Source organism: Ictalurus furcatus, chromosome 14 (assembly GCF_023375685.1).
Source record: "Ictalurus furcatus strain D&B chromosome 14, Billie_1.0, whole genome shotgun sequence".
Lineage (NCBI taxonomy): Eukaryota > Metazoa > Chordata > Actinopteri > Siluriformes > Ictaluridae > Ictalurus > Ictalurus furcatus.
The window spans coordinates 8,767,541-8,792,105 of NC_071268.1; the positions used below are offsets into that span (position 1 = coordinate 8,767,541).

At 39.8% G+C, this 24,565-nt stretch overlaps 1 protein-coding gene across 1 annotated transcript; it reads right to left on the bottom strand.

The window, feature by feature from the left end:
- Positions 1–22,224: 22,224 nt before the first annotated feature.
- On the bottom strand, positions 22,225–24,234 carry kctd16a (potassium channel tetramerization domain containing 16a). Its single transcript, XM_053642052.1, has one exon. It carries the CDS (start codon positions 23,162–23,164, stop codon positions 22,226–22,228), a length of 939 nt encoding a protein of 312 aa, XP_053498027.1. The 5' UTR covers positions 23,165–24,234; the 3' UTR covers position 22,225.
- Positions 24,235–24,565: the final 331 nt, after the last annotated feature.

Consider the following 24,565-nt stretch of genomic DNA (forward strand, 5'->3'; position numbering starts at 1 on the left):
AGTGTCACACGTTCTCTCCATTTCTGAGTGGGTTTTCTGCTTGTTCTCCGGTTTCCTTACACCTCTCAAAAACCATGGCAGTAGGTAGATTGGCTACACTAAGGTCCTGTTTACACTAGTGCGTTTTCGTTTTAAAACGCAGAACTGTTGCTACGGTTACGCCTGTCATCTACACTACTCCGGCGTTTTCCTCCCTTGAAAACGGAGACTTTTGGAAACGCAGAAGACCCCGTTTTAGTTTGAAAACTCCGGGCTCGCGTTTCAGTGTAAACAGACCAAAACGAAGGCGTGGCTTCGCCCACATTTGCCCCCTGATTGGGTCTTCTGGATCATTGCGTATCCTTCCCTGATTCGTCAAGCCCCTACCATATGACCATTACGCTACCTTGAGGCGAGTTATGATTAGAGAAATCGGCAATAAATCTCATTCAAGCGACGTAAGCCCTACATGGACCGCCGGTTTGTTGTGCCTCCCGGTGACCTGCAACCAACTTCTTGTTTACACTTGTGCGCGCATGCCCAGTGTGCATGAATGGTCATGTGACATGCGTATTCGATCGTGGAGTGTGGACGGAGATCGTTTCCGAAACACAGCAGAAACGCCGGCGTGGACGAGGATCATTTTCAATTTCCAACGCCATTTTAAAACGAAAATGCACTAGTGTAAACAGGGCCTAAATTTCCTGAAGGTGTGAATGTGAGTGTATGGTGCACTGTAATGAACTGGCCTCCCACCTATGGTTTATTCCAACCTCGCACCACGTGTAGGCTCCGGATCCACTACAGATCCACTGAGACCCTGACCAAAGCTGTTCCTGAAGATGAATGAATATCTGTAATTGCATCAGATTTAGACTCTACTAGATTAACCCTTAAACAACAAGAATGATTAGGCTACTTAGCATGTAGCACAATTTTGAACATACTACTGTTGGCTTTTGTGTTCATTTTGTTAACTCGTTTTTTTTTTTTTTTTTTTGCAAACTTCTTCACTGTTACAAATATAATTTACAAATAAACTGAAAGTAAATGTAGGCTCACCTGTTTCTGTTAGCTACAGCAGTATAAGAAAAGTCTTGGATGTACAGTAGCTACTAGCTGTGTTTTGGTTTAATTACCTAGTGATAAATTTGTATTCTTCTAGTTAGGTTTACTAGCTGCCTCAGGCCATAATCCTATCAGTGACAAACTATGAATAGAGTTGTTTAGTTAATTCTAACATTACTAGATTTAGTTAGAGTAGCTAATGTTAAATATTGGGAAACGGAGGCTATGTTACTGCTAACTACATGTGCTACAATAACATAATGTTCATGTCATTCAGTAAAGTAGATTTGTTCAATACGGTACTTCTGTCGTAACTTCAGTCTTGTTGGGTATCGGGTAGTCGCTGGCTAATGATGGTCATTTGCAGTCCTAAGAACTGCCTCCCTGGTCTACACTTTGGCACAAACAACAGAGCCATTTTTCCAGGTGATGTGAATTTTTAAGAAACGATTGGAACGTATAATCAACTGCCAGTATGACATATATAGCTTCTGAACAAGAACAGCTCTCTACTTAATGGTCAAAACTACTTTCAGTCAACAAAATATCACTCTTTATGTTCACGTATCTGAGTAGGCAGCTTTCAAAAAGAATGCACTTCAATACGACTCCTGACCTGAAATGGCAGCCAGTGACATAGTCTAAACTTTGAAGTTTAAACTTTGAAATTTTTCTCCATTATGTGTTCTGTCCATTCGCTATTAACATTTCTATGTATTTCAATGTTATCCCACAGCGATCACCGAGCACCTCTAATCTGATTGCTGGGGCTTTTCCAGTAACTGAAACCTCTTGCCCGTGCCTTTTTTTAGAAATTCAAAATTCATAATCCTGTTACTTGTATTCTGTTACTCCCCAGCCATGAGGAGAATAACACCTAGATCACACCAGCTCAACCTAAAAACAGTATTAGAGATGATTGAATATCCACAGCTCTCGCTAGATGTGGCTCCAGGCTTTCATTTCTGACAGGTCCACCAATCACGCCAGTCACAACTCTGCAGGCGTTTATGGAGCACAGCGAGTTTCTCCAGCCTAGGCCACAAACACACACTCCACACACACACACCACACACACCGGGTCTCTGCCTCTGTCTCCCCCCTGCAGGGAGAACACCCTGCCAATAACAACCATCAATTTCACTCAGATAAAAATAGATGTTCTCCTTTCTGTGCTCTGCAGCTTTGATCCAGGGAGTGCTTTCAGAAGAAGAAAAAAAAACAGCAACAATATATTACCAAACTGACCAGCATGAACTGCATGTGCCTCATAATATATTTTTAAATCATTTATTCATCTTTTTTTTTTATTTTCCATTTCCACAGATTGCAATTGTAAAATGGAATGCATACAAAATTCTTCATTTAATACAATCACGCACACACATGAAGAAAATCCCTATAAACCAGTGATCACCAAACCTCTTCTTTGAGATCTACCTTCCTTTCTGCAGGTTTTCATCTTCAACCAAAAATCGAACACACCTGTTTTAGTTGATCAAGAACTTCTTAAGGCAGTGCTTAGATGGTCAGATGAGCACGATTATGGTTGGAGCTAAAGCCTTCAGGAAGGTAGATCTCCAGGAACAGGGTTGGTGACCACTGCTCTGAACTGTTCCAGATTGAGATTGTTATTTTAAAAAGCACTTAACCAATTGCGAGCGTTTTAATAATGAGCCTAAATTCCTGTCTAGAATTCGTCACTTCTTGCACGCCTGGCATCAGGAAGATATGGCATTACACTGCAAGTGGAAATACCTTGAATATAATAATTTATCTACTACTTCCTATTACAAGATTACAATAAACCAAATATAAGATTACGAAACCTATTTCAAGCCATTTGTAGTCATTTCAGTTCTAATAGTCTTGTTCTATTGGCAGAAAATTTTACTCATTTTAAGCATTTCTTTCTAAAAAAAAAAAAAAAAAAGAAGCAAAATTATCTGCCAATAGAACAAGAAAACAACTAGAAATGTTGTTGAAATGAGTAATAATGTCTATAAAAAGGTTTAATGATCTTATAAGGCATCTTGCTAAGATGCCTTTTTGGGCAGTGCAGATAACCACTATACAGTAGCCAGGTTTTCCATAAGTAATAAATCACGCTGCAATGTACTGTAGAAGAATGCTCTGCAAACATGTTTCTGGTTAAATGCATTGTTTGATTTGATTCATAACCTAGACTTCCTATAAGCAGAGTATGTAAAGAATTATTAACAATTATTAACCATTTTCTAACCGTTATGAACCATTCTTTTATTTCCTTCTAACTAGTTTATAAAAATATGGTTTCTGTTCAGAATGAACCAAAATGAAAATTGAATTGTTCTTAAAGTGTACCTATTTTGGTTTTTTTTAAATATTACCTTTCATGTAGTGTGTTATATAGAGAGCTGTTTGTGAATGTAAAAAGTCGGCTCACGACAATCGGAGTTATTGATTCCTAAAAGAAGGAACCGATTCTGAACAGCTGAAACGACTCGTTAGGGATTCCAGACTTTACTTCCTGTACTAACCTACGTAGGTTTGTAACAAAAAGCCCCACCTCTGGTCTTCACTGGCTGCACGCTGACAGCGGTAGACCAATGACAACAGACTGGGACGTCTGACCAATCAGAGCAGAGTATGCTCTCTGAAAGGAGGAGTTTAGAATGAATCATTTAGAACGGATCATTTAACGAGTCGTTTGTGACACTGGGGGGAAAAGGGTAATGCTGCAGTTTAAATTATGAGCAGATTGAAGTGTTTTTTAACACTTGCATGTAAATCTATTTCATGAGAGCTTTAAACACAATTGGGCACGTTTCAAAACCATAATAGGTGCACTTTAATCTCTGCTTAATACATTGCCAATACATTCACAACATGACATCATAAAATAAAACACTTGAGAGTGTGATGTTTTAGGAAAATAATCAATGACTGGGTGGCGTGATGCAGTGTAAGGTGAAGTGGGTTTACGATTACCACCGCAAAGTTGATTATCTTCCAATATTAAAGGTCGACACGTACGTTTCATACGTTTATAATTGTTAGTCCCTGTTATCACTTACGCTTCGGCAGCTATAAACAATTGTTCTCTCCTCTCCTTATTCTTGCTTTTAAAGTTAATAAGACAAAAAGTGCCATTTCTCATGAAAAACACAAATCGCAAAGCAATCACAACCCTGTGCTGAAGACACTCCTGTTTCTGAAAACTTAAAGTTGCAGCTTTACCTCTGGCTGTTACAAAGCACTGACATTGGAGACTCCTTCCATAAATGCTAAAAAAAAAAAATCACAGAAAACTTCATATTAACAGTTTCACATATTTTGAGTCAGTGTTCACCAGCGTTCACAGTACAAGTCCGTAAGCTGTTACTATAGAAACGATAACATATTAGAATGTGTGCATTGATGTAAACTGTGATTTACTTTGCAGTGCTACTGTCAGAGCTGCTGTTATAGAAAATGAAATACATAGAAAGTACCTTCTGATCCAGCCAGACTCAGAAATTCAACAGCACTGTGGAATTAATATAAAATAATAATAAAACACATAGGGATTAAAATACAGTTTAAAACATATACCTCAAGTCCTGAAGATTCCATTGTTTTGCTTAACATTGCATTTTATTTGGTTAATATTTGATATATTGACTTGATCAGGATAACATTTCATCTATGCTCACTGATTGCACTCTTTTTCTTCTCCAAAACATCCATCCATCCATTCTATCCATTTTCTATATCGCTTATCCTACAGGGTCAGAGGGAACCTGGAGCCTATCCCAGGGAGCACTGGGCACGAGGCGGGGTACACCCTGGAAGGGGTGCCAATCCTTCACAGGGCACAATCACATACACACACCTTCACACACCCATTCATACACTATGGACACTTTGGACATGCCAATCAGCCTACCATGCATGTCTTTGGACTGGGGAAGGAAACCGGAGTAGCCGGAGGAAACCCTCTCAGCACACACTGATGTCCCAATCATCGTTTTAAAATAATCTTACTTAATTTCTATCTGCACTACATACATTCACTCAGAGACTGCACTCAAAGAATCCAAATGTACAGACTTCAAACATCGAAAAATACATTTACAAGAGATTTCTAATTGCTCCATATGAAAGCAGACTTCAAAACCTGAATGCCAGCTGTAACCCAAGCCTGATTTCTGAACCTAGGCATGGCCCAGTTTCCCGAAACCATAACCAGATTAATATAATAGAGAACGTTCATGATACCCTGCCTACTATATTTTTCATTAGGCTATAATGGATTTAGGAAACCAAGCCCAGATTCTAGAACGGTCCGGGCGTTTTCCTGTTTTAGAAAATGCAGGAGAGGAGTTCCACTGTCGCGTGGAGAAAAAAGAAGCACTGTGATGCAAGCGGCGCCGACAGCTAATGGTTTCAGGACACTAAAAGCTGGCTTGTTGAAAGCAGCTTTGATGAATCCTGGCTGCGTGCATGTGCCATTCGACGCCCTGCCAACAATCTGCAGATCAAATCAGCACACACAGATACTGTACGCAATTTGCTTTTCTGTTAGCGTGCTTTGCTTCTTGCATGCCGCGCAGGTTAGTGTTAACCCCTAAGCTCCTGTCTCATTATTCAGGTATTCATGTTAAACATATTATTCAGTAACTCCTTTGAATTTAATCTCATAGGGAAGGTATGTAATTACAAGTGAGGAATGTAAGTCTGAACCCACTGACAGAAACCTCTGCCATCAGCTATGCTATTCTTTATCTTCAGGCCTAAATTAGGCCAGTCTGTCCTTGGAGAAGGAGGCAGTGCACCACTCATGCACTGCCTCCCAATATGGCACAGAAACCCAATATCTAACAGACACACAGTCACCGCAGGGAGCTTGTGCGGTGTGTAGGACAAGGCCCATCATGACCCTTTGTGCAGCAGCATCATCCTCTGTGATCATCATCCAGGCCGTTATAATCACTCAGCATAACGTGGTGATGATTTTTAGAAAGTGATTCAAATTATAGCCAATTGTTCCTTCAATCACATTTCTAATCAAGCGTAATAATATGAAACGAGCCGAAGACCCGATTTAAAATGAAAACGGGCGACAAAAGGGTCTCGCCGATTCCCTCACCGGACTTAATAAGCACTTGTTGTCCTAGTAGGAAGACTAAGTGTTTCCTGGCATTTTTCCCTCTGTGATAATTTCATCTTCTTAATGATAATGACAAGTGTGACCATCTCCTGTCTGTGAATACGACCAGCACAGAGACAGGCCACGTAGACAGATTGGAGAGTCCGGATTGTCTCCTAATAGTTGCAACGGCTCACAAAATGCTGATGAAGTGTAATAGGACCTCCAGCCTGACGAGCCGCAGTCCTCAGCATAATAAATTCTATGTAGAGATAGAAAGCTTGACATTCTGCTATCAGTGAACAATATAAAGACAGTGAAGTAGGGAGAGGAAGCACATTAGCTCTATAACGTAAGAAATCCTTCCTAAACTTTTCCATTTTAATGTGGACATGTTTTCAGTAATACCATTTATAGTAGGGGAAATAAGTATTGAACACGTCAACAGTTTTTCAGTAAATATATTTCCAATGAGGTTATTCACATGAAGTTTTCACCAGACATCATCATTAACTCAAGAAATCTACAAATATAAAGAGTTCACAACATTAAAGTCCATAAATGAAGTTTAATAAAGTGGAATGACACGGGGAAAAAGTAACTGAAATGTATTTAATATTTAGTGGAGAAGCCTTTGTTTGCAATGACAGCTTCAAGACACTTCCTGTATGAAGAAATTAATGGGCCACAGTATTCAGGTGTGATTTTGGTCCGTTCTTCTAAACATATTGTCTTTAAATCTTGTTCAATTGGATTCGAGTCAGGTGATTGAGTGGGCCATTCTAACACCTTGATTTTTTTTCTCTGAAGCCAATTGAGTGTTTCCTTTTTTATATGAAGTCTGCCAGTACCATGTGATGAAAAACAGCCCCATACAATGATGTTTCCACCTCCAAACTGCACCGTTGGTATAGTGTTTTTAGGGTGATGTGAATGCCATTTCTTCTTCAAACATGGTGTGTAGTATGACAGACAAAAAGTTCAATTTTGCTCTCGTCTGACCAGACTACACTCTCCCAGTATTTCATAGGCTTGTACAAATGAGTGTAGTAAACTTTAAACGAGCTTTGACATGCCTTTTCTTTAGTAATGCAGTCTTGCGGGGTGAGTGCGAGCAGTGGAGTGCATTGCCTATTGTTTTCTCTGTGACGATGGCACCTGCTGCCTCCAAGTGTTTCTGGAGCTCTTTCCGAGTGGTCCTTGGCTCTTGGGCTACTCTTCTGACTATTCTTCTGACTCCCTGGTCAGAAATCTTGCGAGGAGCTCCTGTGCGTGGCCGGTTGATGGTGGAGTGATGTTGCTTCCACTTGCAGATAATGGCCCCAGTGGTGCTTACCGGAAGATTCAGAAGTTTTGAAATACGTCTGTATCCGATTCTATCAATATGTTTTGCAACAACAAGGTTGCAAAGGTCTTGGTAGAGCTCTTTGCTTTTACGCATCATGAGATGTTTCTTGTAGGACACCTTGGTAACGAAAAGCCTTTTTATAGACCATCAGTTTACTAACCCAGCTGATATTAATTTTCACAAATAGGGGGTATAATTATGCATTTCAGCTGGTTCCTTGCCTTACCTTGCCTTGGAGAACTGCTTTTTCTTACCATGTTCAATACTTTTTTCCTGTGTCATTCCACTTTATTACACATAACTTTATTTATGAACTTTAATGTTGTGAATTCTTTATATTTCCAGATTTCTTGAGTTAATACTGATGTCTGGTGAAAATTTCATGTGAATAGCCTCATTGGAAATATATTTACTGGAAAAAAAAAAGTTTATGCGTTCAATATTTATGTGACCGTGGATTTAGATTTACCACCAGGAACACATTTAAAGGGAAATTTGGATTTACTTATTTAGTAAATCTAAATTAGAAAATTTAGATCAATTATTATTAGAAATTTAGATGAATTCCCAGGAGTTGAAACTCCCAACATTTTAGATGAACACACTGGATGGTGAGAAATCTACCAAGTAAACCCAAGAGCGGACTTCTCTCCCGCACTTCTCACAGAACATTGCGTAGCATGCCTAGCCCCTTCACTTGTACCTAACATCGCTACTTACTGACACCTCTAGGACAACTTAGGCAATAATCAAACCATTTTCCACTTGGTTACATTTATTTCCCCCACTGTGCTTAAGCCCTGTCAGGACGGGATTTGTTTCTCAGGAAAACATCTATAATAAATAAATAAAACTCTTTCATTCAGATTATGTTTGTGTTGGATCATGAATTCATTTCTACAATCACAATATTGTAGCATATGATAATATAAAGTGTGGCATTAAGAGTTAAGACAGTATATAGATAAAATGATAGTACTTAAAACTATAGTTTTAGAGTCTTACTGAACATAATTTATTGCATTATTGCCAGAAATATTTTCTCTTAATCGACGATTAAATACTGAAGGTAGCAACATTTAAAAAACATTTTCACCTGCACCTGCCTGTAAAATCATGGATGATCATCCAGATGGGACTATCCATTCATCCATTTTTCATACTGCTTATCCTACACAGGGTCGCGGGGAGCCTGGAGCCTATCCCAAGGGACTCAGCGCATGAGGTGGGGAACACCCTGGACAGAGTCCAACCCATCACAGAGTACAAGCACACACGCACTCACACACCCATTTACACACTACAGACAATTTGGAAGTGCCAGTCAACCTACAACGCATGTCTTTGAACTAGAGAAGGAAACCGGAGTACCCAGAGGAAACCACTGAGGCAGGGAGAGCACATGCAAACCCCACTCACGCAGGAAGAGAATCAAACCCCCGACCCTGGAGGTGTGAGCAAGCATGCTAACCACTAAGCCACCCCAGATGGGACTAAAATGATCCAATCACTTTGGAGTTGTTGAAGAACAGAAGGTAATTCAGACTAGAATTTTCTCAGAGGAAGGAAGTAGAAAAACACAGACATGGCCAGTCTGGATGAAAATAAAACCACAGAGTAGCACCTGCAAATGATGTAATTACCCCAGATCCACATATAAATCCCACAAGAATATGATTTTTGAAGTTAGAAGTGAATTTGTTGGCTTTAAATGGCTTTACATTTTGGTGCAGAAAATGATGCAAGCTGAGATCCCTTCCTACTGTTCAGGCTCTTTTACAGGGTTCCCTGGACTCCCATCAGGCCAGTTCAATACATATCTCAGTAGATACTGAGGGAAAGTTCCCCTAGATTCAAACCTCTTCTAAGTGTTTGTTTAACTTGATTTACTCGATGCATGCAGTTTACACTGTTTCTGGATTGCATCTCGGCTTTTTCAAAAGACCACACCCATTCGGAACATGTACTCTCCATAAAACCTGATAGAAATCAGGCAACAGTAAATACAAACTCACAAAGATTACACATTATGTGTAACGTCTGCTGTCAATTTCAATATAATGCTGTATAAAAGCAAGCCAATAATAAGCGAGATTTAAATAAGCATTGCAGAAAGTAGTCCAGGTGACGTGCTGGCAAAATGGGTAGCACTGCTGACTCACAGCTCCACGATTGTAAGAAGAAAACATGACAAATTTTCACTCTTACCTTAGAGTTCATCATCCCGCTGAATTTAAAGCAAGTCTAAATTTAGGCCATCAACAGATACAGACAGATAGAGTCAGATAAAACCTATCAGTATCTGATGTATGTATGTATGTATGTATGAGAAACTTTCTTTTAAATATGTGCTCATTGACCAATAGTATTTTGAGCGCTCCAACATTCTGATTTACTACAATAAATTTCGCTCAGATCAATGAGGAAAGCAGATGTCACTTACTAACCATGTACAACTGGTCCAGTATGAATTTCAAGAGTGGCATATCACTCACAGTTTATTTCACAGACCCCAAGTGGAATCTGCAATCAAAGTGAATCCAAACAGACTTTTTCTGCAAACATGCAAACTGCAGAGAATTTGATTGGCATACTGCGTCTGAGGACAGAACGATTAAAAACAAATCCACTGCATGCATCACAACAAATCAAATAGCAGATTTAGCTGTGAATGTACGACAGCTTTGTTGGCCTTTGCTGGCTCAGTGGTTTTGGTTCTTATTGTGTTTTCATTCAAATAACAAGTTTGAACATTTTCACTTTAAATGATGCCAGTCATAAATTTTTATGTGCATTTTTTTTTTTTAAAGTCCATCAAGAAAACCTTGATTGAAAACTATGTTAAAAGCTTAATGGGGCAATTATGCCATTGAATATTAAACAAAACTAACAAAACTATAGATAATATAATTCGTTCATTCCCAGGAGGCCATCTTTGGAACACTGGGGGATACATCCTTGAAGGGATGGCAGGCTCACACACACACACACACACACACACACACACCTTGGGGCAACAGAATCAATCTAGACTCTCACTGGAATGGTTTTGGAAGGTGGGAAGAAACTTGAGTATCTGGAAGAAACCCATGCAGACATGGGGAACACATGCAAAATTCCACAATTCTATTAGCCTGAGGATTGAATCACGGACCCTGGAGCTGTGGGGTGGTAATGTCACCATGCTGCGTCTGTGGCATTGTGGCATGGTTACATTGTTTTTACTTGAATGGCACTGTTTTATTTTACTTAAATGTCATTGTTTTCACTTGAATGGCATTGTTTTTACTTGACTAGCAAGTCAGTGACCATCACTGTGAAACTGTCAATCAAATTGGACACAAATATGATGTTCTCCAGATAACAACCTGGGTAAGCAAAGCAGCTTTCTAAAACATTCCATTAAAAAAAAAAAAAACTTTCTAATGTTTTATGAGATGCAAGAGGTTTGAGTTTCTTTTGATAGAACATAGTATATTGGGTAAAATACAATGTTGCCATCTTAGCTACGTATATCTGGCAACTTTTTCGGCTCTTAGTGACAGATCTAGTGACTTTTTGAGCAGATTCTGGCAACTGTCCTGCACTCAACATGACTCTCCAGATCACTTCATAGCTGCTGGTTATACAAAGCAGGTTCAGTCGACTCACCACCAGTGTGTAAAGCCTGACTGAGTTTCGCTCACATGAGCTGATGTTCCCAATGACCAATCAGTGATAACTCTTGCTCCCAATGACCAATCACTGACCATCATTGTTCTCAAAGACCAATCACTGATCACCATTGTTCTCAAAGACCAATCACTGATCACCATTGTTCTCAAAGACCAATCACTGATCACCATTGTTCTCAAAGACCAATCACTGATCACCATTGCTCCCAAAGGCCAATCACTGATCACCATTTTTCCCATAGACCAATCATTGATCCCCAATGTTCCCAACAACCAATCAACGATCACCATTGATTTTTCCCACCAGCATCCCAACGTTCTTTGTTTTCTTCTCTTGTTCTCTTCTCTACTAGTTAGATTGTGGTGGCATGACCAAAGACTTTATCTTTCTATAAGTGTCTTCAGAAAATCTTCCTTCTGTATGTAATATTTTTAAATACAAATGATCTTGATGATTTCCTGAAAATACACATTAGTCTAGTGACTTTTTCAGCATGAATTAGCTACTTTTGCCTGAAAAGAGTTGGCCACATGGGTAAAATGTTAACAAAACTGCATTCGTCTGTGTTGTGCCACATTAGATCTCTAGCACCCAATGTGAGCTACTGCCAAGTGAAATTCCTAGTGTGAAGCCAATTAAACCCATTATGGTTCTGACTATAAGCCTAGTCACAAGACTTACATCAATGCCAACACTGTTGAATTTGTCAGAGCAGCAGCAGATACGCAAGGCTCTGAAGCGTGGATACTATTACCGCGCTGAGGGAGGTTATGTGATTTTTCTGCTATGTTGTTATCCCAGTTAACCAGCAGTGGCCCAAGCCTCATGCTATTTACTTCACACCATCCACCTCCAGTCCTGCCTCAGTCCCTGTTACTCTGATAAGATTGATTTTCTCCAGCCAGCCACCTGTCGTCGCCTTGTTTGCCATTGCACAGACTCCATTATGGCTGCAAATCACGGCATTCGGGGTTATAATGAAAACTGTGATTCCGCATTAAAGCTCGGAGAGGAAGTAGCCAGTGCAATCTATTTCTCTCTCTTTCTTTATTTCTTCTTCTTCATCCCTGTCTCCTCATTTCCATCTCTCTCCCTCAGTCTTGGCATGCATTGTATTTTGACAAGCCTTGCTACACTTTTTTTCTGCTAACAGCGAAAATGGATTCAGCGACGTAGTCTTAATTTGCTGTTCCCTAACTACTTTCCTCACTGCACTAGTGTGGAAACAGTGTGACACTGACTGCTTTGACATTCCTGTCACATCAAAAGAACAGTGGGTTTGAACAGGTATTCAGCAGTCTCTTCACACTTTCTGGATGATTTCCTTGCACTTCTTTTCAAAAAATTAATGTAAGCTACATAGATATTTTACTGGTTGTGTCCTATATCTTGCATTTTTCTTTTAAAAAATAAAAGACCACAAAGTGGCCAACAGCACAATAAGACAACAGGACCTTATAGTGAATTTTACACTTTGCTGTTAGCTATATTGAATGTGGCAGTGTCCTCGGGAGCTACCTAAGCTACCTGGTGCTGGATAGCTTGCTAGCATTTTGTACACTGTTAATGTTTAAAGAACAGCTTGACACTCAGAGGGAATTAATTTCAGAATGAAACCTAAATGCAGTTGTCAATGGTTTCTACCCTGTTATTTGTTATTTAATGCTAGCAGAAAGTCTTTGCTTAAGGGTGTGTAGGGTGTGTTGTTTCATTTATCTTGCTAATGTTACAGATAACTGCTGTTAGCTAGTTAGCTAATGATGCTTGGTGTCTCAGTTGCTAGCATGAAATTTAGGCTAAGGTAATAAAATGTACATGTCAGGTATGAACTGATTCTACTGATGCTTTTGTGTCAGGACCAATTTTGCTGGTTAAAAGCATGTTGAACTGGTCCATTCTCAGGATCAAGCATAGGAAATCACAGAGTCACAGCCTAACTACGTCTCGAAAGCAAAAAAAAAAAAAAACCTTCCAAAAACTAGCCAAACATTTCTGGCATTGGAAAAGGGAGGGATCCCAAACTAGCCCAATTTACCACAAAAAAACATGATTCTGGTAATTCTGGGAGGAGACATTTGAAAGATGTCGTGTTTCACAACAAATGAGAATACTATCAGCAATATCATGTCTAATAAATTGGTTTTAAAAATCCATAATGGTCCCACATCCGTTTAGTGTTTTGCAAAAGCTTTGCCTGATCAATTTAATCTATGGTTCTGCTTTATGACCCAAAATGTGTCATTGATTATCATTTTGAATCCTCTAGTGCATTAAAGTGAAAGTAATATTCATAATCATCTGATAGCGTTTTAATTAGAGAGCGTTCAAGCGGACCCACAAGATAATTAGCTATAAGGCTCCAGTCTATAATGAGTAAAGAAATCAGGTTAAGCTCATTTATCAAAGCAGTGAGTAATGCCAATTGATATTAAAAGCCTCCTAGTCATAATTGTCTTTAAACAAGGAATAGTTTCATGCCTCGATTTACATAAGCCTATAAAGGAAATATAAATAGACCAAGGATTTGCACAGATTCTTTTATATCAACAGTTTAATCAAGGGAAGTGGACAAAAAGTGTATTCTAATTTACACACACTATGGGGAAGGAACAAGAAGCAACACCTTCTGAGCACCGAAACTGCCTTAAGTCTCGCTCATGGGCTGTGCTCAGATGAAAGGCAAGGGCTTTAATACCTGCAGCCTTTCAAATCTATGTTAATATTTCTTGATGACCTGGTTTGGAATTGAACCCTGATTCCAATGTCATTGAGCTGCTTCAGCCGCATATTTATAGTTTAGTTTGCTTAATCTGTACTAAAAAGCACCTGCTTTAAACTTGCCACTTCCGTTATATCATGAAGCATACACACGGATTACTAACATGTTTTTTTAATAGGGTGTTTTTTTGATACAAAAATGAAGCATGATCGAGGCTCGAAATTGCAACCATTTTGGTCGCATATGCTTCCGACATTTAATCTGTGCGACATCAAAATATATCCGGGAGCATTCGTGCGAGTGCAAATAATTGTTGTGGTGCGACCTGTTCTCATTTCTCTACAAAATGTTCGCTAATTACTGCACAGTATGTGCCAGCTGTGAGCTGATACAGTGACCGGTCCACCGTTCTATCCAACGTTACATAACCAATTAAACGTCATCTTTACATTCTTAACTTTAATGCAGATTTTAGATTGGTTAATATTAGCTGTCACTCACTCCGTTTCACTGCGCTCCGTTGTCAGGGAGCCAACTAGCGCGCACAGTGTAAAGAGCTGAAGAGAGAAGATGAAAAGAACACCGAGAGATTTCTTTTGTAAGCCGCCTAAAGTTACTGATAAGTTTACGGCGAACACTTTTTCCCCTTTGTTCCTCTGTAACTCTTCCAAACCCGGTACAGACAGATAAAGCCCCTCAACATCTGCGCATTCCTTTGTCTCACCGAATACCATTTGCACTCATTTACATACCTTCCCAAATAACATTTGCTCGTATTCCTATGACTTCATGAAAACCATATATGGAGTTGCTCCTGTCTTACATTAATATGCTTCCTTTTGTATGCAAATATGCCTTTCCGCCTAGCCAATCAATAGTTAACCCATTGTCTCTGCTGTGTGTCAAGCACGATATATATACTCTGCCTTTCTTTGAATAAATGAGAGATCTTGCCACTCGAGTTTTGTGTGTTTGTGTATCATTTGACAAACTCTCCCAAGGCCTTGGTGCGGGAAGTGTGTGGCGGGGCGAGGGCGCCTTCTTTTTGTGTACTTTCTCTTTCTCTCTTCTTCAGAATCGTAACCCGAAGATTCACAAATCCTAACAGTTACAGATAATGTAACACCTGGAGTTGGTAATGGTTATCATGTGGTGTATGCGGATCCACCATCGGAAAAGAAGGTTCACTGTAAAGCCTGTGGGACAGAGGTTGCAGGTAACACTAAGGCCCTGTTTACACTAGTGCGTTTTCGTTTTAAAACGCATAACTGTTGCTACGGTTATACCTGTCGTCTACACTACTACCATGTTTTCGACCGTCAAAAACGGAGACTTTCGGAAACGCTGAAGACCCCGTTTTAGTTGAAAACTCCAAGCTGGCGTTTCAGTGTAAACAGACCAAAACGAAGACTTTTGAAAACAAAGGCGTGACTTCGCTCACATTCGCCCCCTGATTGGGTCTTCTGGATGATTGCGTATCCTTCCCTGATTCGTCAAGCCCCTACCGTATGACCGTTATGCTACCTTGATCGTATACACAACAACACGGAGACTGAACCGCAAGCTTTGCTGGCTTTGTTGTCATTCTTAGCAGCCATTGTGCAGTTAAATTCTGTATTTTATAATGCTGCAGCTGCCTACATGCGCAAGAGGCGAGCTACGATTAGAGAAATCTGCAACAAATCTCATTTCAAGCGGCGTAACCACTACATGGAACACCGGTCGAATCCATACATTTTAAGCGCGAGTGGTGGTAAAGTTGGGCGTACCGGTGCTACCAAGTGAAAAAGTTCATTTCGAGTCCTGATGATGCATGGGCGTGGGTGTGTGATGTATTGATGAACCCAGTGACTCTTATGCAAAGCAGTCTGCTTCTCATAAAAAAAATAACAAACCGTGATTAAATTTTCAAATACAAATCGTGTCTGTTAATTAATTCTGCATCAAAACCTCAACTCAATGATTGGTCAAATGTGTATAAATAAAAGAAGAAAATGTCGAGCACAGCCTGCGGCAAATCCCTACATGGAGAGAGAGAGAGAGAGAGAGAGAGAGAGAGAGAGAGAGAGAGATTTTGAGAAATATGCAGCCACCACTGACTCCTCATGTCACCACAATTAAGACATTATCAATCAGTTTGTCCCCTTTAGATGATGCTATGGTAAGGTAGCACCTGTTTAAAATGAGGAACTGAAGTCAGTTAAACACAACTGCTGCATTTCACCGCTGGGCTTCATTCTACTCTACTGACCGAGTGACTTTACAAACATGGGTTGTGGTCAGATGATGGTATAGACATTAAGAATACGAATAAGAGGCTGCTTTACAAGGTTGTAAGATTTAAAGATTTTAGATTAGAGAATGACTGAGTGGGTAAAGATCCCACCTCATACTGGCCTGATACTGATATCATCACAGTGACTGAGACAAGTCTTTATTGCCACATAATGCAAAATGCCACAGATGCTATAGTAACGTTCATCTCGTTATTTCCTGTATCTGGGTCACTATTAGTCACTAGAAAGTTTGCACAAAATAGATATTTTTGTACAATTTTTCATCAAAATATATTGACCTTTGTCTGCCTCTATAGATGATCCGATGCTATCATACGGTTAATATCGGCCTGAAAAAAACAGAACCGATTTGGTATATTTTTCAGTCCACTGACACGCTTTATAAGAGTGTAATGTTAACTGACACAACACAGATCTTTTTCAGGAACACACGACGCAAACTGTCCTAAAGCCTGTCTCCATCATGCCTGTGACATTTCACATAAGTTGACAATCTTTTGATTGAATGTTATTATTGGAACAGTGTCAGATATCGCCCTCTGAGATGAGGTCGGAGATCATTTTGAAAATGGATTAGTGCATCTCAATCAACATAATCGTTTTGCTATAAGTATAATAATAAATATAGATTTGTACTTGCGTACCTGCCTCGAAACATCTTCTAATGTTTAACTACGTCAATATGTACGTGTGGGCAGGAAACAAATAATACTGACCAATAATATCATGTTGTGCACTTACCCTCCACCACACTCAGCTATTTTCAAGCAAAACTATAGAGCCTGTTCCTTCAGATCCAGATCCAGTTACAGGACAATAGGCTCTCATATTCAATATCAGATCAGTGCATGGGGATGGAATCTGTTCAGTTTCTAATAAAATGTCGCAGCCTTCTATTGTACATGTTATTGGCACTGTTAGAGTTCTGTCTGGTAAAAAAAAAAAAAAAATTGTATAGTCTCTTTGTATAGACTCTCTATATAGACACTGTACTGACATTGTTTCTGCTCTGTATAGACTCTGTATAGATTCTGTATAGACTCTCTGTATAGACTCTGTATAGACTCTATATAGACTCTCTGCATAGACTCTCTGTATAGACTCTATATAGACTCTCTGCATAGACTCTCTGTATAGACTCTCCGTATAGACTCTGTATAGACTCTATATAGACTCTCTGTATAGACTCTGTATAGACTCTATATAGACTCTCTGCATAGACTCTCTGTATAGACTCTCCGTATAGACTCTGTATAGACTCTATATAGACTCTCTGTATAGACTCTGTATAGACTCTATATAGACTCTCTGCATAGACTCTCTGTATAGACTCTCCGTATAGACTCTGTATAGACTCTATATAGACTCTCTGTATAGACTCTCCGTATAGACTCTGTATAGACTCTATATAGACTCTCTGTATAGACTCTGTATATACTCTCTGTATAGACTCTGTATATACTCTCTGTATAGACTCTCTGTATAGACTCTGTATAGACTCTATATAGACTCTCTGCATAGACTCTCTGTATAGACTCTATATAGACTCTCTGCATAGACTCTCTGTATAGACTCTCCGTATAGACTCTGTATAGACTCTATATAGACTCTCTGTATAGACTCTGTATAGACTCTATATAGACTCTCTGCATAGACTCTCTGTATAGACTCTCCGTATAGACTCTGTATAGACTCTATATAGACTCTCTGTATAGACTCTGTATATACTCTCTGTATAGACTCTGTATATACTCTCTGTATAGACTCTCTGTATAGACTCTGTATATACTCTCTGTATAGACTCTGTATATACTCTCTGCATAGACTCTCCGTATAGACTCTCTGTATAGACTCTGTATAGACTCTATATAGACTCTCTGCATAGACTCTCTGTATAGACTCTATATAGACTCTCTGCATAGACTCTCTGTATAGACTCTCCGTATAGACTCTGTATAGACTCTACATAGACTCTCTGTATAGACTCTCTGTATAGACTCTCTGCATAGACTTTCTGTATATACTCTCTGTATAGACTCTGTATAGACTCTATATAGACTCTCTGCATAGACTCTCTGTATAGACTCTCTGTATAGACTCTGTATACACTCTATATAGACTCTCTGTATAGACTCTCTGCATAGACTCTGTATACACTCTATATAGACTCTCTGTATAGACTCTCTGTATAGACTCTGTATACACTCTATATAGACTCTCTGTATAGACTCTCTGTATAGACTCTCTGTATAGACTCTGTATACACTCTATATAGACTCTCTGTATAGACTCTCTGTATAGACTCTCTGCATAGACTCTGTATACACTCTATATAGACTCTCTGTATAGACTCTCTGTATAGACTCTCTGCATAGACTCTCTGTATAGACTCTATATAGACTCTCTGTATAGACTCTCTGTATAGACTCTATATAGACTCTCTGTATATACTCTCTGTATAGATTCTGTATAGACTCTGTATATACTCTCTGTATAGAAGCTGTATAGACTCTATAGAATCTGTATAGACTCTGTACAGTATATACTCTGTATAGAAACTGTATAGACACTTGCTATATCCACTGTCTGTATAGGTTGTAGTGCTGGGTGATTTTGACAATTACTTTGGTTAATTTTATTTAATGTTTTAACATGATTTTCAAAAGGTTCTAATCGAGATTGTAATTGTTTACATAACCATATTTATTTTTTATTTTAAAAAATCCACAAATGCTAAATGCTAATTCTATTATTTGAAATCAATACAAAGGAAAAACACAGCCTTCTTAACTGAATAAATGTCACCTCCTACAGCCTGTGCTACTTCCAAACAGTGTGTGCTTAGGTTTAAAAAAAAAAAAAAAAAAAAAAGATAGAGACAGGCAGCACTTTGGCGAGGCCTGAGCTTGTAACAAAGGAAGGTTGAAATATCACTTCAGATGAACGAGTTTATGTAAAATTTAATGCCACATTCGACTTACTTCCTAAGTGGTAATTTGCCTGTCTGAATTATGTCATTTTCGACCTCGGTACGTTCAACCGATGAAGTGGAAAAATGAACGCCCCCCCATGTTCAGTTTTTTGTTAGCAAAAAGCAAGCCAGCTAACTGTGATGAATGATGTAGATTATTTTCCTTGTCAAACAGCGAACTGTACAGTCGATGTTTTAGATTTAACAAGTGAAAATATCTGTATGTTGATTAATCTAAAGATAATTCTTGAATATACAGTACAATTCATTTAAAGGTCAGAAGTTCTACTTTGTTTATTGCTGATGCTGTGCACAGCCAGGCTGATTTGACATCATTCCATAAATGGGGAAGGAACTCATAGTTACTCAAGTCAGCTTGGGGTAGTCTTCTCAGTTGCAGTGGCATTTCAAGTTGCGAAAGATATGGTTTGTTTAAATATCCTTTATTTAGAAGAACCAATGTTAGTACTATTTTCGATAGACGGTGCCTTTACTACTCTGTATAGACACTTTGTATAGACTTTATAGACTCTATGTATGGACTCTCTTTATAGACTCTATAGACTCTATGTATGGACTCTTTATATAGACCCTCTGGATACAGTAGGCGCTTTCTGTAGACTGTATAAATGCTCTGTATGGACTCTGTATACACTCTCTGCATAAAGTTTCTGCATAGACACTTTTGTATAGATTGTATAGATGCTCTGTGTGGACTCTCTGTATAGACTCTGAGGCATATAGACTCTCTGTATGGACTCTTTGTATAAACTCTATGTATGGACTCTCTGTATAGACTCTCTGTATACAGTAGACGCTTTGTATAGACTGTATAGATGCTCTGTATTGACTCTGTATACACTCTCTGTATAAATTTTCTGCAGAGACACTTTGTATATATGCTCTGTATGGACTCTGCATAGACTTTCTGTTTAGATTCTCTGTACAGACTGTATAGATACTCTATAGATACTTACTGTATAGATTCTCTGTATAGACTCTCTCTTTAGGCCTGTTTTTCCACTGAGCCACAAATAGACTTTGATGCCATATTTGTAAAATATATATATATTTTTTTATTTTTTTTAATTGTAAAAACACCACAAATGAGCTTCATTTAAACTTTGAGACTGCAGCAGTTAATTGTCAGGAAAACCTGGCTTGCTTTACCTTTCCCTAAGAAGGAGGACTTTCTGCAGGATTTTGCAGGATACATGCTGTTCTAATTAGATGCTGTCTTAAAGTCATTGCCTGTCTGGATTTCACTTAGTTTTGTTTTCTATTTAAGAGTCCAAAACTTTGTTTACTGTGGTAATTATACTGAGTACACAGTGCAAATCATTAACCAGCCATATGTCCTATCTGCTCTAAATGCCCTACCTGTCCTCTGATTACCTAGTTCTCCAATTCAACTTTTTTTCATCATAATTATCAAGGGGACTCATTCACAATTATCTACAAAATGCTTTTTAATTGGCCATATGCCACACTGTCGCTCAGCTAAAACAGAAACAAGCCAGATTAGTCACTAATGAAGGCAGGTGATGGTGCATCACCACTGTGTGTGTGTCCATGAACTACTGATACATCTAATGTCTCATTTAGAGAAAACAAAACCTGGGAGAATAAATAAATAGACAGAAATGAAAAGGAGGCCTGACTATCCAAATGATGTACTAAAATATTAATATCATGGACTGATTACCTGTCTAAAAAAGTAATTATAGGCTTTTTCAGCATCTGCATCATCTCTGTCTGATTATTGTGCTTCGTGTTCTCCTCAGTCTTTGAAGTATCCAGAATTTCCAGAATACTAAACAACATATAATTAAAAAATATATTTTTATTAACTTCATAACTAGGCTTATAATAAATGTTTTTTTGTGTTTGTTTGTTTGTTTTGTTGTTGTTGTTGTTTTTTTTAAAAAACCTCTGACCACTCTGAAAGTTATTGTTCTTTTATCACAGACATCGAAGGCCTAATGCAGGGCAGACTCCTAATAAAGATGTGCTGATTATAACAGTGTGCCCCCTAGTGGTCTGAACTGGCAGCACTTTCAAAGCGTTCAGCACCAATCAGGACTTTTTCTAGCCCGAGCTTTTGCTTCTCCGCATCACTGGTTCCCAATCCCAGCCCTGGAGACAGCAATCTCTGCACGTTTATGGATTTCCTGGTTCGCACACACCTGCCTCATTTTCTGAAAGGCTTCATAATTAGATCAGGAGTTGAGTCAGATGTAGCTGGATAGAAAATTACAAAATACAAAATTAGGCAGAGAAATTGACCCAATTCTGTGCAAATGTGTGCAATTGCATGTCCACTGCTCTAAAACACCTGCCTCAGTCATTAAGGGCTTGTTAATTAGATCAAGGTCTAGATCAGATGTGTTGATGTAGCGGAAATACAAAAGCATATGGGGATTCCAGGACTGGGATTTGGGAAAATGCTCTGCTCTGAATCATATGAGCTGAGGGACAGTGATGCTGTCTAATGTGGGATATTTCTGAGTTACCCTTGGATTAAAAAGTGGACTTTAGTTAGTAGATCAACATGGATTTGCGTGTGAAAATTTGTTCAAACGACTTTAAGATTAGAAAGGTTAAGGTTGGGGTTCGGGCAGGGTTCCCAAGCTCAATTCATGTTACAATACATGAAAAGACATTTTCCCTGGACTTCAATGGGACAAATAGCCTTTGTCCAAAATGAAAACAGCAAACTAATAAGAAAGAAACGTCTTTACGTGAGTAAGGAGTCTAAGTCTGGACCCACTGATGGGTCCTGGGAGTTTAACCAATAACGACATGCTTTTTTTATGGGCCAGTTTGAATTATGGCTCAATAATGGATGTCTCTGGACACGCTTATGGGTTAGTGGCCATGTCTCTTCTTATGACTTAAGACATATAAAATCCACAAAAATTGATGTTGCTTGATTCGAAATGGCAAAGCAAGCAGGATGAGAGAGAACAACACTCTGTCACTGTTAAAACAATCTTAGCTTTATGATACCTTTGGGAAATTTAAGCCAGGTTGAGTAGATGTGGTGAATTTATAGGTGTTAAATGGATTGGGCGCATGCAATCCAAATCTGCCAACTCTGGCTGGATGATGATGATGATGATGATGATGATGATGATGATGATACTAAAGCTTTAAAGAAATACATTTTCTTAAAAATCCCTCTGCCTAGTGACTTACGGTAGAAGACGTACTCTGTGCACTTGCACCACTGCTTGTTGTCCGTATGCGATGCGTAAAGGGGAGAGGTGAGCGCCGAGCTGCACGCCACCAGCCGGAAGCCGCTCTCCGCAAGCAGGTCAAACGCCCTCTCTGCGTGCCCGAAAGTGAGGACGAACCGGGACGTGTAGCGCTCAGGAGGGCGCTCAGGATCCCTGCTTTCCCTCAACGCTTCACCGAAGACCTCTTTAGCCAGGGCGATCCTTCCGCAGACGAAAAGTTTCGGCAGTCTGGTGCCTTTCACGTCTGAGACGCACGCGTCGCGCGCGGATGCGACCGTGATGAACCCGTAGCGCCTGTGGGATGACGGGTACGACCTCTGATCGCTGCCTTGAGATACATCATCTAAATCACTGTGAGGGTATTCGTCATGGTTTGGTCGCTTAAGGTCATCAGTTGTGAGGATCTTGACCAGATCTGGAAGCTGGAAGTATTCAGCCTCGCGCTTGAGCCGCCCTCTTTCCGGGAAGTGATCGGGAAGGACGACGTGCTTGTCTCGCAAGTAGTCCAGCACGTATCGAAATAAAAATCCATCCCTATCAATGAAGCACCGTCCTCTCGTGTCTCGGGCCATGTCCTCTGATGTGTCCTTTTTGGATGCAAACATTTTGGCCAGTAAGGAGTTGGGCATGCTGGTCAGGGTGGCGCGCCGGGTGTAGTACACCTGTCCACCCACATTCAGCTCGATCACATCGGAAGTTTGGGTCGAGCCGCTGTCTTTGGGAGCCTGATAAATCCTACAGTTTTCAGTCAGTGCCATGTTGATGCGATGTGTCACACGGATCACAAAGTCACAAAGTTGTGCTTAGTAAAGGTTTATGAAAGGCGACGCGCAAACCGGCGCAGTGCGCACGAGACATCACAGTTAGAACCACGAGCCAGGTAACTATTAAATCCCTGCACACTACAATACAATACAGTACAGTACAAAACACACACTCCGAGCAAGGTGTTTACCTTTCTCTCCTTCAGCTTTCCAAAAAGTGCTTTAAAGTCCTGCTGAGAATGATGCCACTCAGCCTCCCAAGTTGTTCCCAAGGCGCGCCTTTCTGTCTACGGATTTAATAACATTTCATTTTTAGAGCGCATCTGCTGCGGGATGTGTGCACTGTCATGTGTACTATCAGTTCCGTTAGAAATGAGTCCGTGTGTGCGTGTGTGTGTGTGTGTGTGTGTTGGAGGGTGCAGTTAGAAGTTGAGCTCAGTCGACTGTGTATGATCAGTGCGCGCGCCCCGGGGACTGGATGGATGATGATGTTGCTACAGCAGTGCAGGGAGGGGAGACCGTTCTCAGGGAGTGAAGCCTTACATCATCTTAAAGGAGACTGACAGCTCGTGCAAACAGCGCATGCGCACCTCATGCGCATTAATAGCTCCGATCAAAGAGCAAATCCACTCCAACCATTTCATTTCAAAATAAATAAATAAATAAATAAATAAATAAATAAATAGTGCAGCAGGTGGGCTAACCTTGCCGCTTGACAGCTCCAGGTTTTTGATCCTGAGATCGGGTGGGGTTTCGTTTCACATGTTCTCCTCGTGTCTGTGTGGGTTTCCTCCATATTCTCTGGTTTCCTTCCACCTCCCAAAATCATGGCTTTCAGTGAAAAAATTAGAAAGTCTAAATTTCCCTCAGGTGCGAATGAGTGTGGATTCCACTGTGAATTCCTATTTCCCTGGGAAAGGTTTTGCATCTGTTGTGACCCTGAAGATGAATGAATGATTGAATGAAATTAAAACCAGAGCAGTTAAGGCTCTGGGTTACTGATCGGAAGGTCGAGGGTTCATGCCCCAGCACCGCCAAGCTGCCCCTGTTGGGCCCTTGAGCAAGGCCCTTAACTCTGTCTGCTCCAGGGGCGCTGTATCATGGCTGACCCTGCTCTCTGACTCCAACCTCCTAACAAGCTGTGGTATGCGAAGAAAGAAGAATTTCACTGTGCTGTAATTTATATGTGACCAATAAAGGCTCATTATCATTCATTTAAAAAACCACAAAGTCAGCAGAGGTATTAGTCTTAATTCATTAAACGCCAAACTGCTGCATGTGTGGCTGTGGCTTATAACAGCTGGTGGGGCATCAATTCCTTTAATCTTATAATCTAATCATAGTTCTCATATATGCTGAATATTCCATTTTCCTCCACATACACATAAGCCTTTA

Coding starts and splice junctions, on each gene's coding strand:
- kctd16a (XM_053642052.1), bottom strand. CDS start 23,164: ATGGCACTGACTGAAAACTGTAGGATTTATCAGGCTCCCAAAGACAGC.